Genomic DNA, 15,460 nt, shown 5'->3' with positions numbered 1-15,460 from the left:
TACTAGTTTGAAGAGAATACCACGTACAGAGTTCTGAAATTCATCTGTATAAAAGGAGGTAGAGTTTCTATAACTGCAGTCTCCCTTTGGTTATTATGATGCTGTATAACCCTAGAGACTTTGTTTGGATACCAGGTCTCTAATCTCCCTTCCTTGGGCAAATAAATGGGTATTAGATGGTTAATTCACTCATCAGTGTCATGAACTAAAAGGAATTTTTGGAGGGTCCAGAAACAAATGAATTGCTTAAGATTAATTAAATATTCATTATAGTTGTTTTATGCTGGTCACATGATCACGTGGTGGTTTTAGTCACCTCTTCAGTCATGTGCATGTTTTCTCTTTCTACCCTGAAGTCCCTCTTAAGCTTGAAATCAAGTCCCATGTTTCCCTCAGAACTTCCCAACTACCTAGGTGAGCAAAGAATCTGTAATCTCACTCATTCAACCTCTCTGTTTCTGTCTTGTCATTGTCTTTGTCTCTCTCTCATTTCTGTGGTTACACATTTTCTTTTTTCTCTGGTTGTCTGGCTGGCCTGAAGGGTGATGCAAGTTCTTTCTTCTTCTTCTTTTTTTTTTTCCCTGTTAGTTCTGATTTTAATCTGCATGATGACGGCAGATAGTTGCTCACCTCTGTGGTTTGAGTGCAAAAAGAATAAATCATTAACAGAGTGTCTCTAGGAAGATGTTTCCCTCCTGGATATACTCCCCCTGTCTTTTTCACTTTAGAACTCTTCCTTTCACGCAGAAGTTGAACAAAGAATGCAGTTGACTACACTTCAGAAACCAGGGACTTTTATGGAACTGCCTCGGCAGAAAGGCCTTTGGGATCTTTAACCTTAGACTCTTTCTCGTTCTTTTTATTTGGGCAACTAAGTACTTGATTTCAAATGATAAATGGTTGAGTTCAGGCCACCAGTGGGTAGTGCTCTGAAGTGAATAGGTGATTTCTGTGCGATTTCTAGAATGTTTAAAAGCCGTCTACATTTGATGATAGTGTAGCACTTTTTATAGAACTGTTCATGGGATAACACATTTGAGTCTCCATGTTTTACTCAAGCTGGGTCCTTCAGCTCTGTCATTGTGGATGGGGAGCTCTTGAGCTGGACTCTGAGAACCTGTATAAGGTTGGCTAGGTAGAGAGGGAAGGGCATTCTTGGGGAACTAAGTCGTGGCAAGTTTTCATTGGCTTAGGGCACAATTCATAGTTACTGAATAATGTGTGTTTAATATATGTTGGATCAGCCCTAGATTTATTTACAGCAGATCCTTCTGTGTTGCATTTTATTATCTTTACCAGAAGGCAAGGATGAAACTAAGTAGTCATCTTTACTCCTTCTAGTCAAAATAGGAAAAGTTAAGGTGGCAGAAAATAATGAAATTATTTGTTAAAATGAGGTGTTTGGCTTCTCTGTTGGATCCATTTATTCATGTCACTCCAGATTTTCATCAATAACTGAATTCAGGGTGATGTTCCATATTATATGAAAGCATTGTATATTGTTATGTGTTTATAGATGCGGTTATACCCTCCGCTCTAAATTATGCTAGAAGGTCGATACTGTATATGAAACTGAATAACAAGAGTGATTACAATAAGAACAGCAGTAGATACTTGAATATGTATCTTATACTGTCTTCTAGGGAAGGGTGATGTATTTGGAGACATCTTCTGGAAGGAAACCACCCTTGCCCATGCATGTGCGAATGTCCGAGCACTGACGTACTGTGACCTACACATCATCAAGCGGGAAGCCTTGCTCAAAGTCCTGGACTTTTATACAGCTTTTGCAAACTCCTTCTCAAGGAATCTCACTCTTACTTGCAATCTGAGGAAACGGGTATGTTGTCTGGGTCTGCTTCTTCTTATTAGTGTCCAGAGTATTGATTAATTCAGCTCTATTAGCTGAAGAGTAGAAAAGATACTTTGTTTTGCAGCACTAAATTCCCATCAATGTAAAGTGGCATAATTTTCCTTCCCTTTATTTATATTTTGCTAACTTTTTAAGGGAAAAAACACCCTGTTTCTATGAGTAAAGACTTGAATCTTTACCATTTAATGTACAAAATGAAAAACAGACTTGAAGAGAAACAAGCTGTGAACTCTCCTATGATGTCGTTGGTTCTTGGAGTTTGTAACACTGCCATAAAATCAATTCCAGTGTCTTTTACCTTATTATATGGGTATTTTAAAAGCTGGTAAAGTTAATCAAGCTGGGTGCCTATTTTATATTCTCAGCTCTCTTTAGGCACTTCTCATTTCATAATCAATTCACAAAGTTTACTCTTTCAAAGAACACTATCTCAAAAATTAATTAGCCACACTGACACATCCTGCAAATATGGATAGGAATCCTTTGTGTTACACTGCTGCTGCACATTTAACCTTCATTGCCACTTTTTAACTGATGAGTGTGACACAAATTTAATTTGCATGAAGAAATCTCCTACTTCTGGTTTCTAGGTCACTGGGCATTGGGTAGGGCTTTTTCATTGCCAAGAATGAAATACATGTTTGGATAACTGCACTTAAGTGATTTTTATCTAAAATGATCGCCTGTCTGTGGTGAAGTATTTTGAAATAACAGTCATTCCTTTCCATAACCTGCTTAAATGAAATCTTCTCTGTAGTTAACAGGGAGGGAAGAAATCAAGCAAAGGGATAAATTAATGTCTATACTGTAGCAATGTAGAAATGAATGTAATTAAGTCAATGTAATTCCTACTTAGGGTTCCAAGAAAGGATGAGACTAGCAGGAGTAGTGTTTGTGCTGGCTGTATCACATGTATTTGATCTATACTTGAACATCATTTTCAGTTCATACTTTTGTTATCAAACAGATGGAGTGTCCAGAACCTGTAAGACAGAATTAAATAGCTGTAGAGGACACACAGACTTAAGTACAGGTACCTATGCTCAATAGATCTATAGTTAAATGTGAATATTATGTCAAACACAAATAGTTGAAAGTGAAGGTAGATGAATGTGGAAGCGGGATGTTAAATATTAACTAAATGTGGAAGTTTCTTACTTACATGTTAGGGAGCTCAGAATCCCTTTCAGTATTAAGCAGGAATGTCTCCTTCGGTCTATGCTCTGCCTTCTGCAATGACAAATTTCCCTTCAACAAGGCAACCTGTTAGGTAGTTGACTTTTGTGGTATGGTTGGTCCTTGAATAACACAGATTTGAACAACAAGGGTCCACTTACACGCCAATCTTTTTTGACCAAATGCAGATGAAAAATACAGTATTTGTATTATTTGAAACGTGCATATACCAAGAGCCGACTTTTCCTGTATATGGGTTCCACAGGGTGGACAGCAGGACTTCAGTATGTGAGGATCTGGGTATGTGAGGGGATCCTGGAACCAGTCTCCCTCATATACCGAGGGAAAACTGTATTCTTAAATACTGCAAGATTACTGAAAACTCCTGTCCAACATCTGTACATTTCTCAGGACTTGATGTTTATAATATTCCTGTGAAAGAAAATGGGCAGCTATTTTGTCCTTCAAATCACATGAGAAAACTCAGGCCCAGAGGGATTAATATCAAATAACCAACTGATACCTTTGCAATGCAAGGTGCCAAGGAGGGACAATGAAAACAGATCACCAGTGGAAAATATCTGTCACCTCTCTTTCTCTTACACACACACACACACACACACACACATTCATTGGTTGTGACAGCTGAGTACATACAGGTGTGGCTACTTCTGATAGGAAGAGAAGCTAGAGACAGAAAACTGTTGTTGGTTTTTGGAACGGGGCCCAGACACACTGTGCATGTCTCCATGGGTGCCAGTTTGCTGAGTAACATCAGGTAGCTTTCTTCCCTCACAACCTGTTTCCTGTTATAACTGGTGTCAGTTTTTATAATTGTAGCCTTTCTGCTCTTAATGCGTTGTCTCAATAACTTGGCAAATAGTGGGAAAAGGGTGTCATTCAGGGTCACTTTATTTTCTGAAAAACAATATTCTCGTGAAAAAAATAAGTGGTGAGAAATATTATCTCATGATTAGTAATAGTAGCTACCATCTGAGAACATATTGTAAATAGCCAGGTACTTCAACATAGTTTACTTATAATATCTTATGAAACATCAACAACCCACAAACAGAGCAGTGTAATCTCCATTTCACCCATGAAGAGAGTAAGGTTCTGAGATTGGAACAGCTAGTTGCCAGATAACTTAGGAGTCAGGGCCTGCATTTGCATTCATCTCTATGATTCTAAAATCTGTATTTTTTAGACTACCATGTTGTTTTAGCTTGTCAAAGTCGCTGATATTTTCTTTTCCACAATATTCCACAGAAACGCTGTCAGCAATTTATAGTTTCTTTTTCACTTACTCACTTTGTTCCAATTGATCTATTAATGAAAATATTCTGTTCTTATTGCTATATCGTAAAAATTATTGCAATGGACATTTGTTGTGAATTCTATAACCGAAACTATGTCTTTAGTATGCTATTGATATCTCATAGCTATCATAGCCATTGATTAAGGGTGTGTTCCTGCTAAGTAAGGGAGCAGATTTTGAATCCAAGTTGTCAGCCATGGTGTGGTACAGTTCTGGCCACACAGGTGTATCTAGTGGCTCAGAGGAGAGGTTTGTATACCGTATGGCTTTCCATGGCTGCAATAGGGAGGGAAGTGAGCCTTCTTTAGCTGCTTGCCTTCATCTTCATTAAGGAAAAATAAGATGCTTACTGTGCAAATATAGCTCCTCCTACCCATCCTTAAGCCCCTCTATGTAAAAATCATAGAGCTATAACTAGTAATTCCATCAAACAACTACAGCATGGGCTGGCAAACTTTTTCTGTCAAGGACCAGATAGTAAATAATTTTGAATTTGTGGGCCAGTCTCAGTCACTCAGCTTTTCCACTGTAGTATGAAAGCAGCTGTCTTAGCTTGGGCCACCATAACAAAATATGATAGATTGGGTGTCTTAAGCAGCAGGAATTTATTTCTCACAGTTCTGGAGGCTGGGAAGTGTATGATCAAATTACTGGCCAATTTGGTTCCCTGGTGGGGGTTCTCTTCCCGGCTTGCAAATATCCAACTTCTCACTGTGTTCCCACATAAGAGAGAGAAGGGGAGGTGGAGAGATGGCGGGGGGAGGAAGCAAGCTCATTGGTATCTTATAAGGGCACCAAGTCCCTCATGAGGACCCCAACTTTTTTGTTTTTGAGATGGAGCCTCGCTCTGTCACCCAGGCTGGAGTGCAGTGCCGTGATCTCGACTCACTGCAACATCTGCCTCCCAGGTTCAAGCGATTCTCCTGCCTCAGCCTCCTGAGTAGCTGGGATTACAGGCACCTGCCACCACGCCTGGCTAATTTTTGTGTTTTCTGTAGAGACAGGGTTTTACCATGTTGGTCAGGCTGGTCTTGAACTCCTGACCTCGTGATCTTCCTGCCTCAGTCTCCCAAAGTGCTGGGATTACAGGTGTGAGCCACCGCACTGGCCCTAACTTTATGACCTTTTCTAAACCTAATTACCTCCCAAAGGCTCCATCTCCAAATACCATCACATTGGGGATAAGAGCTTCCACAGATGAATTTTGAGGGGGTAAAACTTAGTCAATAGCAAAGCTGTAGATAATACATAAAGAAATGAGCAAGATTGTGTTTCAATTACTTTATTTACAATCAGGTGACTGCCCAGGGGACTTAAGTGTGTTAATTGTTGAAAAAAGAGGACTGGAAGAAGTTAAATGGGGACAACAGTGGGCATATAAATAGAATCTCCCCACCTTTGTTAGAAAGCAAGTATTTTCTACTTGCTGCCTATTCAGAGGGTTATGAGATGGAAAATGCCACAAATATCAATAAGAAGTAGCTACATAAAGCAGGCAGATAGCATGAAAGAGTAAGGAAGGATTTATAGTTACTGTGAAAATGGAGAGTTCATTTCACATGTGAACGAGACAGCTGTTACTCAGTCTGGTAGGACATTGCCTTGTGGGGATGCTGGGCTAGTGCTGCTTAGTCCTCATATTTTTTTTTTCTCCAAGAGGTCAGAAGCACATTTTTATGGGAAAGCACATTTGTTTGGTAATAATTTGATTTGTTTTTAAAATTCTGTGGTCAAACAAAATAAGTCTGCTTGCTCTTGGTCCAACAGCTCATGATCTAAGTGGAATCAGTTAATGAACTCCTGGTCTCATGGGTCTAGAAACCTGAGATTTTTACCTGGGGCCTGTACATTTTGATGAAAAAAATTTTATCTATTTTCTAACTGACATTTAGCTTTTCCTTTAATTGGAAAGGTTGCTAGACAACTACAGTGTTATTAGCAGTACCAAAAGCAATTATATTAATGGGTATTTTCATATATAATATGTGCTGAAGATATCTTGAAATGCCATTTATGCTCATTACTATTTAACAATTATGATGGTTATTAGACCTGCTGCTAGACAGAAGCACATAGATTACTATACTGTAAATTATTTGAAAATATTTTGATGACAGGATTTCAATATGTGTTTCCTTTGCAATCTTGTGTATTTTATTTTGTGCATTTAAAGCAATTCTATTGAGGAGAGGTACACAGGCTCCACCAGACTACTGGAGATTAAGATCCCATGTGTGAGAGTCAAAAGCTAAACTGAATTGAGCAAAAAGACCGGTTGGGTTATTTTTCAATAATAAGAACACAATTCCATAGTTTCCAATAAGTTTAAACATATTCAGAAAAGGGATGAGAGAGAAGCAGAGGAAAGTTGACTCATTTGCTTACTTTATGTTTGTATTTATTTAACCAATTCAAGATGCTAATTCCTGGAATGACAAAATGGTATTCGTTAAATTGATGACCAGCTCTTGGGTATACATCAAAGAAGGTAAGCAACACACCTTAGGTTGTTGCATAAGGTAACACAGGTGACACCTACATTTTAAAGGCTTCTTATTAGACTTTTAAAGTTAATATTACACTTCTTCTCATTTTGCCTATTTGTTGCACAATGATTTTTACCATTTGTGTAAAAAAGAGTTAACCTAGCAGATATGACTATTGTCCTTTGAAAGACTTGCTTATAAAGCTGGCTCTTGTGAACTTGATTTCAGGGGGACTCTCGCCACTAACTGATGAGTAACTCTTTGTGCCTTAACTGTCTATTCTAACAAGGTGGATTGATGCTGAATATCAACTTTCCTTCCTGAAGTGTGGAATTTTGGCATATGTCAGGCAGAAGATGCCTTTGTGACCATCTCCAGTACAAAACCAGAAGCACCAAGTCCTTAATGAACTTCCCTGGTTGACAGCATTTCTCGTGTGTTGTGATGCTCTTGCTTGTGCCTGGCTTCCCCCAGACTTTGCCCATGCCCCTTTTCCCTTTGCTAAATTTTCTTTGTATCTTATGCTCTCATAGCCATGAATATGATGATATGCAGAATTCTATGAATCTGCCTAGTGGATTGTCCGACCTTGGCATGGATTTGAGGACCACCAATGAACCATATATAAAGGTTGATAGGAAATCTGTGTCCTCAAAGGTCCTCAAATCAGCAGATATATTCGTAATTTTGTTGTAACCCTCTTTTTCCATAAAAGATGCTGAAACCTACAGACAGTATGTTTTATGAGTAAAAGAGAATGAACCATTTAAAAATAAGTGGTATATTTGTCCATAAGGCAGTCAAGCGAATTTCATTTCCTTGAAACTTAAAATATATGTTACATGAACACTGCTGGCTACAATAAGCATGCCTGAGATTTTAAATTATTTCTGAATATTTTCTTCACTTTCAAGATAGCAAGAACATATTTTCCTCCAGATTGACTATTTAAATAGGATGAGAGAAGAATTTTATTTGCTGTTTCTGTATGTCTTCTCGTGAGACACTTTGTTGAAGTGCGGCACAGAAAGTATTGGCTGGCTCACCATATAGCCGTGCATCCATCCAGCCCCTATCCCATAACCATGGGGTTGTGGACACAAAAGACCAGGTGCCTGCTCTCCAGGAGGCTCCGGTCTAGTGAGAGATCATGAGTCAGATAAGTGCTACAAGAGGGTTATTCTCAGTACACAGGGGTCATAAAGGAGATGAGTTCAGTTTATCCAAGGGGAAGACACAGGGAAGGATTCCAGGAGGTGACAAGGACACTGGAGTTAGGATTTCATTTCAAATAGAGGAATATTCTAGAATAAGAAAGAGTCTAGTATATCACCAAGTTCATTTTATTTTCTTTAAAGATGAGAGAAATTCAGACCCAGGAAATTAAGTGATTGCCTGAGTTCACTTAGCTAGTTAGCAGTAGAGCTGAGACCAGAATCTAGTCCTTGGAATCTCATGCTGGTAATATTTCTATTATTTAACCTAGAATAAAAGCATTTCGAAGAAGATTGTCAGTAAGATCCAATACTTGATTGTGTTCATTTTTAATAGAGAAGGATAATATGTGGCATGAATTTGCATGTGATTCATAGATTAATTTTAGTTTTTCGTATTGTGGTTCAGGATAAAACTAATAGTGAAGCCAAAACAAGACAAGCAATAAGCAGTGTTCAGAGTCAATGGACAGGATTCTCAATCTGGGCATGAACCAACATGTCTGGTGTGGCCACAGCATATCTGTCACCTGCATAGTAAAATATCTCATTTTAGTGAAAGCATTTAACTTTCATATGAGTACTGTTTGAGAAGTGTTACTGAATACAGTAATATTGTCTTGCTGATAATACTGCATTCTGATATACTCTTTGTTAATATGTCAATACTGCTGTACTGGTTAGTATAAATACATAGAAAGATAAAAATTCTCACATTAAAAAAACTGCTACTTTTTTTTTTTGATAGGGGTGTGAAGTCTCGCTCTGTCTCCCAGGCTGGAGTGCGGTGGCACGATCTCGGCTCACTGCAACCTCCACCTCCCAGGTTCAAGCAATTCTCCTGCCTCAGCCTCCTGAGTAGCTGGGATTACAGGTGCACAACACCACGCCTGGCTAATTTTTGTATTTTTAGTAGAGACAGGGTTTCACCACGCTGGCCAGGCTGGTCTCAAACTCCTGACCTCAGGTGATCTGCCCGCCTCAGCTTCTTGAAATACTGGGATTACAGTCATGAGCCACAGGGCCTGGCTGCTACTTTTTCACTTTTGTGTTTTAAGTTATTTTTTAAAAGATGTTAATACTTTTATATTAGAAGTTACAAAAAATATTGACAAGCTTACCACCAAATGTGTACTAAATATGTGTACTAAAAATATTAGTTAATCAAAAAAAGGAAGGGAAGGAGAAAAAGAAAATACAAAATTGAATATTTTCATATAGAACTGGAAAAATCTGAGATTTGTTTGATAGGAGGTAGAGAATGTGGGTTTTTTTGTTGTTGTTAGGGCTGAAAACTAACAAAAGATTACTATGCAGCCAATTCCAAAAATGCAAAAAAATAGAATGTAAACTGAATTTTGAAAAAGAAAAAAAATCACTAAGATCAAACAATGTTAATACAGGCTAAAATTATATAATTGAGTGGGTTTCCCTTTTAAATACCATGTCTTATGTTATATCGGTGGGTATAAACCCTCTTGTGGTTTCAGATTGAGTGGTCATGGCCAGAGAAGTATTGTCTTTTCACTCCACGACTCTGCTTATTTTGTCCCTGGTGTAATTAAAGCTTCTAAGCAAATGGCTCTAGAGTTCTAATACCTTTGCTGTTGTCATGGAGTGGAGCCCACTGGATGTTAATAAAAGTGATGTCAAACTGACATCCTTTAGTTGTGGTCTCAAAGAAGTGCTTCCATTGTGGCTTCAGAGACTCATCTTCCTTTAGCTCCATAGTTTCTAGTTTAGACTCTTTTTTGAGGCAGAGGCTCGCTCTGTCACCCAGGCTGGAGTGCAGTGGTGCAGTCTCAGCTCACTGTAAGCTCTGCTTCCCGGGTTCATGCCATTCTCCTGCCTCAGCCTCCCGAGTAGCTGGGACTACAGGCTCCCGCCACTACACCTGGCTAATTTTTTGTGTTTTTTAACAGAGACAGGGTTTCACCGTTTTAGCCAATATGGTCTTGATCTCCTGACCTTGTGATCTGCCCGCCTCGGCCTCCCAAAGTTCTGGGATTACAGGCGTAAGCCACCCTGCCTGGCCTGGACTCATTTTTATTAAACATCTCTATGCACAGGTTAATCTGGGACCTCTTGCCAATATTTCTTTAACCCTTGTATTAGTCTGCTTGGCTTACTATCACAAAATACCATAGACTGAGTAGTTTCAACAACAGAAATTTATTTTCTCACAGTTCTGGAGGTTAGAAGTCCAAAATCAAAGAGCAGTAGGGATGGTGTCTGGGGACGTCTCTCTCCTTGGGTTGCCACTGACCACCTTCTCACCGTGTGCTCACATGGCATCCCTGAAGTGCCTGTGTTTGTAGAGAGTGAGAGAGTTCTCGAGTCTCTTCTTATAAAGACCCAAGTCCTATCGGATCAGAGCGTCATCATTATGACCTCATGTAACCTTGATTACTTTTTCAGAAGCCTTGTCTCCAAATGCAGCCCTACTAGATGTTAAGGCTTCCCCATATGAATTTGCGGATGGGAGACATAAATCTTCAGTCTATAACAATGAAGTTTTATATTTAAGTTAAATATGAAGAAATGACTTTGAAAATATGTTAAAATCAAAACTTACAGCTGGAGTGTAACATTACTGGGGATGGATGTGCAGCAGCAGCAGCAGCAGCTTTCAGTGCTGATTTTTATAACTTTGGGGCAGTGCGTAATTATCAATACCAGCAAAATGTTCTCGCCCTCCTACAGTGATTTAAGAAGGATTGCTATTTAAACTTAGACAGATGTCCCCAGGCATGATCAATTCAAATTGTCAAATGGAAAAACAGAACACAGAGGTACATGTAGATTCCCTTTCACCCTAAAAAGCCACTGTCCTTTTCTACAGATGGCACTGTTCTTGAGTAGAGATCAACTGAAGCCAGCTGGCAATGTTATGGAGAAGCATAGTCGCAATCCTGTATTTTGATGTTCCAGTGGTAAGAAATAGTGGTTTGGGTTCACTCTGGCATTAGCACAGGCTCAGAACTCAATAATGCTTTTCTTTCCAGAAAACGTTCTTATTGTGGTGAATAATAAGCAGCAGCAGCAGCGCAGAATGTCATTTTTTTCTGTGAACAATGAAGCATGTCAGCGGCAATCATCTTTTGTGGATGAAAAACATACTGGAATTGGATATCAAACAGGACTAACGTATTTGCTTGGTGTACATGTGTCGCAGATTGCATGTATTTCAGTAGCAATACAGGCATCTTTGAAGAAATGCTCTATGAATGGCAATGGGTATTCCAACTACTTTGTTTTCTTCACCCACCCTCCCCACAATGGTATATTAGCTAAACAAAATAGTAGAACTCATTTGTTCAACAAATCCATCAATTCTTGATCCTGTGGAAAAGACATTACTAAAATATTGTCCATACTTGGAACAAAAGATAATACGGTTTCCACAAAACTCTCAAATAGTATGTAGTATCTATGTTTACTTCTCTCGTAACACTGGTTATGGTACTTTGGTTTCTTATTTACATTTCTATTTTTCAACTGAACAATGAACTCCATACAGTAGGTATTTTCTGTAATATTTTATTGTCAATGGCCAGGATAGAGTCTGCTATATAATTAAATGAATGACTGAAATGTTAATCTGTCATGCTGCCCAGCAGTTTTTATCATCACTGACCAGAATAATCACCGTTATCTAAAACACACAATATCTTTGATAACTTTGGCAATAAGCCCTATGTAATAGGATTATGAAAATTACCATTATTAATTGGTGTTAAATCACGATTAGAGTTAACTCCCAGCTGCTGTTTCTAACCATTTGTGTCTGCAAATTCTGCACAGTCCTGCAGCGGCTTGTCTAGTGCATTCAGAGTAGTACAGCAATTTTGATATCACTGTAGAGTGAATTGAGATCACCCGATGCCAGGGGCTGTGATTGTCAGGGTAGTGCCTTATTCCCATTCTGATGGACTTTGAAGAGAAAACGATTGCGCTGAAAACCCTGCGTGCCACATTTGAATCTGAGCAGAGTCTACTTATAACTCTCATTACCTCAATTGATCATCAGGACTGCAAATTCACTCTGACCCACTGGCTCTGCTGGCAATAGCTCTGCTTACATGTTATGGTTTGTAGAAATTTCACTTCCAAAATGACGTTGCTTGTCACTTCGCAGTTTACACACCACAGACGTGATGGCGTTTGAGCTTGAAATCAACACTGTAAGACAAGTGAGTTAAGGGAGGTAAGGTGATTCGCTCATGGCCATACAGGTGATAACTGTTCTGAGCCTGCAACCTCCGTTTTTCAACTCCACACTGGCTCACATTCCACTGATGGGGGTAGAAAGAGGCAGACCTTCAACAATTTCTGAAGTTTGTCATGTGCATTTAGATGAAGCAGAGACCTAATTATGGAGTCTTTTAAGCCCTTAAGCTGCTTCTATTTAGGGCTCTCTGTTGGTCTGCTTCCAGACGGAATAAAAACTTTTCCACATTTAGTCACCAGGACAGAGGTTCACAGATCTCTTGCTCTTGAATATGCCTCCAAAGCAGTTATTTAAGGACAGTTTCACAAGATTCAAAGTTGGGGCTGGATTCAGTAATTTACCAACATTTTGAACCATAGATTATACTCTCTGGTTTCTTGCCAGCTCTTCTTTATAAAACCAGAGTTTATTTTTATTGCAAGAAAATACATATTTTAGTAGTAAACAAGAAGAAAATAAATAAGCCTTTAATAGATAGAAAAGTATTTAAGCAACGTAATGTAAAAAGACATTTTACAAATTGTTTTTCTTGCAAATGTCTATTCAACACTCTATTTGAGACATTTGTTTTTATTTTAGGTCTGAGTCCTGCCTCACCATCATGTTTCTCTAGAGGCGTCTTAGCTGGACGCTAGACTGTTTGTTTCTAAAATGTCTACTACTTATGAATTCTCAGCAATTAATATTTGATATGATTAATAAAAGATGTGCTCTATCACATCATTTTCATTTAAAGGAAAATACTCTTTTTGAATTAGAAAGCAAGGGTTCTTATTAATGTTAAGACTGAAATGTGTGTATTATTTTCTTCCTTAATGCCTTTTGGCATTGATTTCAACTTAGGATACATGCAAGTTTTCTTATCCTAACTACTTAGGTCTTGTTTTACTTTTTCTTTTTTGTTTTAATTTGTATAAATTTAAGGGTGCAGTTTTGTTACATGAGTATATGGCTGAGTGGTAAAGTCTGGGTTTTTAGTGTAACCATGACCTGAGAAATATACATTGTGATAATTAAGTAATTTCTCATCCCTCACCCCCCTCCTACCCTGGCACCCTCCCAAGTCTCTAACGTCTATCATGCCACACTCTAGGTCCATGTACACACATTACTTAGCCACGAGTTATAAGTGAGAACTTGTGGTATTTGACTTTCTGTTTCTGCATTATTTCACTTAGGATAATGGCCTTCGGTTCCATCTGTGTTGCTGCAAAAGACATTATTTTATTCTTTATAATGGTTGAATGGTATTCCATTGTGTGTATACATATCATATTTTGTTTTTCTTATTGTCTTTTATTTTAGGTGTGGGGGTACATGTACAGGTTTGTTACATGGGAAAATTGCATGTAATGGGACTTTGGTGTACAGATTATTATGTTACCCAGGTAATAAGCATAGTACATAACAGCTAGTTTTACAATCCTCATCCTCCACCCTCCAGTAGGTTCTGGTGTCTATTGTTCCCTTCTTATTGTCCACGTGTACTCAATATTTAGTTCTTACTTATAAGTGAAAACACACAGTATTTGATTTTCTGTTTCTGCATTAATTCACTTAGGGTAATAGCCTCCAGCTGCATCTGCATTACTGCAAAGAACATGACTTTTTTTTAATGGCTGTGTAGTATTCTTATGTGTATATATACCACATTTTCCTTATCTAGTCTACCACTGATAAGCATTTAAGTTGATTCCATGTCTTTGCTATTGTGAGTAGTGTTGCAGTGAAAATATGCATGTATGTGTCTTTATGGTAGAATGATATCTATTCCTTTGGATATATACTTAGTAACAGGATTGCTGGGTCAAATGGCACTTCTGTTTTAAGTTTTTTGACAGATCTCCAAACTGCTTTCCACAATAGGTGAACTAATTTACGTTCCTACCAACAATGTATATGTGCTCCCTTTTCTCTGCAACCTCAACAGAATCTGTTGTTTTTTGACTTTTTAATAATAGCCATTCCGACTGGTGTGAGATGGTATCTCATTGTAGTTTTGATTTGCATTTCTGTAATGATTACTGATGTTGAGCATTTTTACATATGCTTGCTGGCTGCATGTATGTCTTCTTTTGAAAAGTGTCTGTTCATGTCCTTTGCTCATTTAAAAAATATTTGTATGTTTTTAACTTTTTGTGGGTATATAGTAGGTGTATGTATTTATGGGGCACATGAGACATTTTGATATAGACATGCAATGTGAAATAATCATACCATGGAGATTGGGGTATCCATCCCCTCAAGTATTTATCCTTTGTGTTACAAACAATCCAGTTACACTCTTTTAGTTATTTTAAAATGGACAATTAAGTTATTATTGACTATAGTCATCTTGTGCTATCAAATACTAGGTCTTACTTCTTTCTACTTTTTTGTACCCATTAACCATCCCCAAGAACCCCCACCCAGGCCCTACCACCCATCCCAGTCTCTGTTCACCATCCTTCTATTCCCTCTAATCATGAGTTCAATTGTTTTGACTTTTTAGATCCCAGAAATAAATGAGAACATGTCAAGTTTGTCTTTCTGTACCTGGTTTACTTCACTTAACATAATGATCTCCAGTTCCAACCATGGTTTTGCAAATGACAGGATCTCATTCTTTATCATGGCTGAATAGTACTCTGGTATGCATACATACCACAGTTTCTTTTTCCGTTCATCTATTGATGAATGCGTAGGGTGCTTCCAATTCTTAGCTATTGTAAACAGTGCTGCAAAAAACATAGGAGTGCAGACATCTCTTTGATATACTGATTTCCTTCCTTTTGGGTATATACCCAGCAGTGGGATTGCTGGATGATATGGTAGCTCTGTTTTTAGTTTTTTGAGGCATCTACAAATTTGTTATCCATAGTGGTTGTACTAATTTACATTCTCACCCACAGTGCTCAAGATGTTCCTTTTTTCCACATCCTTGTCAGCATTTGCTATTGCTTGTCTTTTGAATATAAGCCATTTTACCTGGGGTGATATCTCATTGTAGTTTTATTTGCTCAAAGTGATGGCGAGCACCTTTTCATATGTCTGATTTCCATTCGTCTATCTTATTTTGAAAAATGTCTTTTCAAATATTTTGCCCGTTTTTGATTGGATTATTAGATATTTCTTTGAGCTATTTAGAGTTATTTGAGCTCCTTATATATTCTGGTCATTAAT

General features: G+C 38.2%; 1 protein-coding gene across 1 annotated transcript in view; it reads left to right on the top strand.

Annotated features, from left to right (window-relative positions):
- The window catches only part of KCNH5 (potassium voltage-gated channel subfamily H member 5), a 336,051-nt gene that overhangs the window by 260,083 nt on the left and 60,508 nt on the right, over positions 1-15,460 (top strand). Inside the window, exon 10 of the mRNA XM_007986913.3 lies at positions 1,644-1,840. Coding sequence (XP_007985104.1) covers positions 1,644-1,840 — 197 coding nt within the window. The remainder of the gene's footprint in view (positions 1-1,643; positions 1,841-15,460) is intronic.

Source organism: Chlorocebus sabaeus, chromosome 24 (assembly GCF_047675955.1).
Source record: "Chlorocebus sabaeus isolate Y175 chromosome 24, mChlSab1.0.hap1, whole genome shotgun sequence".
NCBI classification, from domain to species: domain Eukaryota; kingdom Metazoa; phylum Chordata; class Mammalia; order Primates; family Cercopithecidae; genus Chlorocebus; species Chlorocebus sabaeus.
Note: the sequence above shows the minus strand (reverse complement) of the source record. Positions and strands in the feature narration are given on the sequence as shown.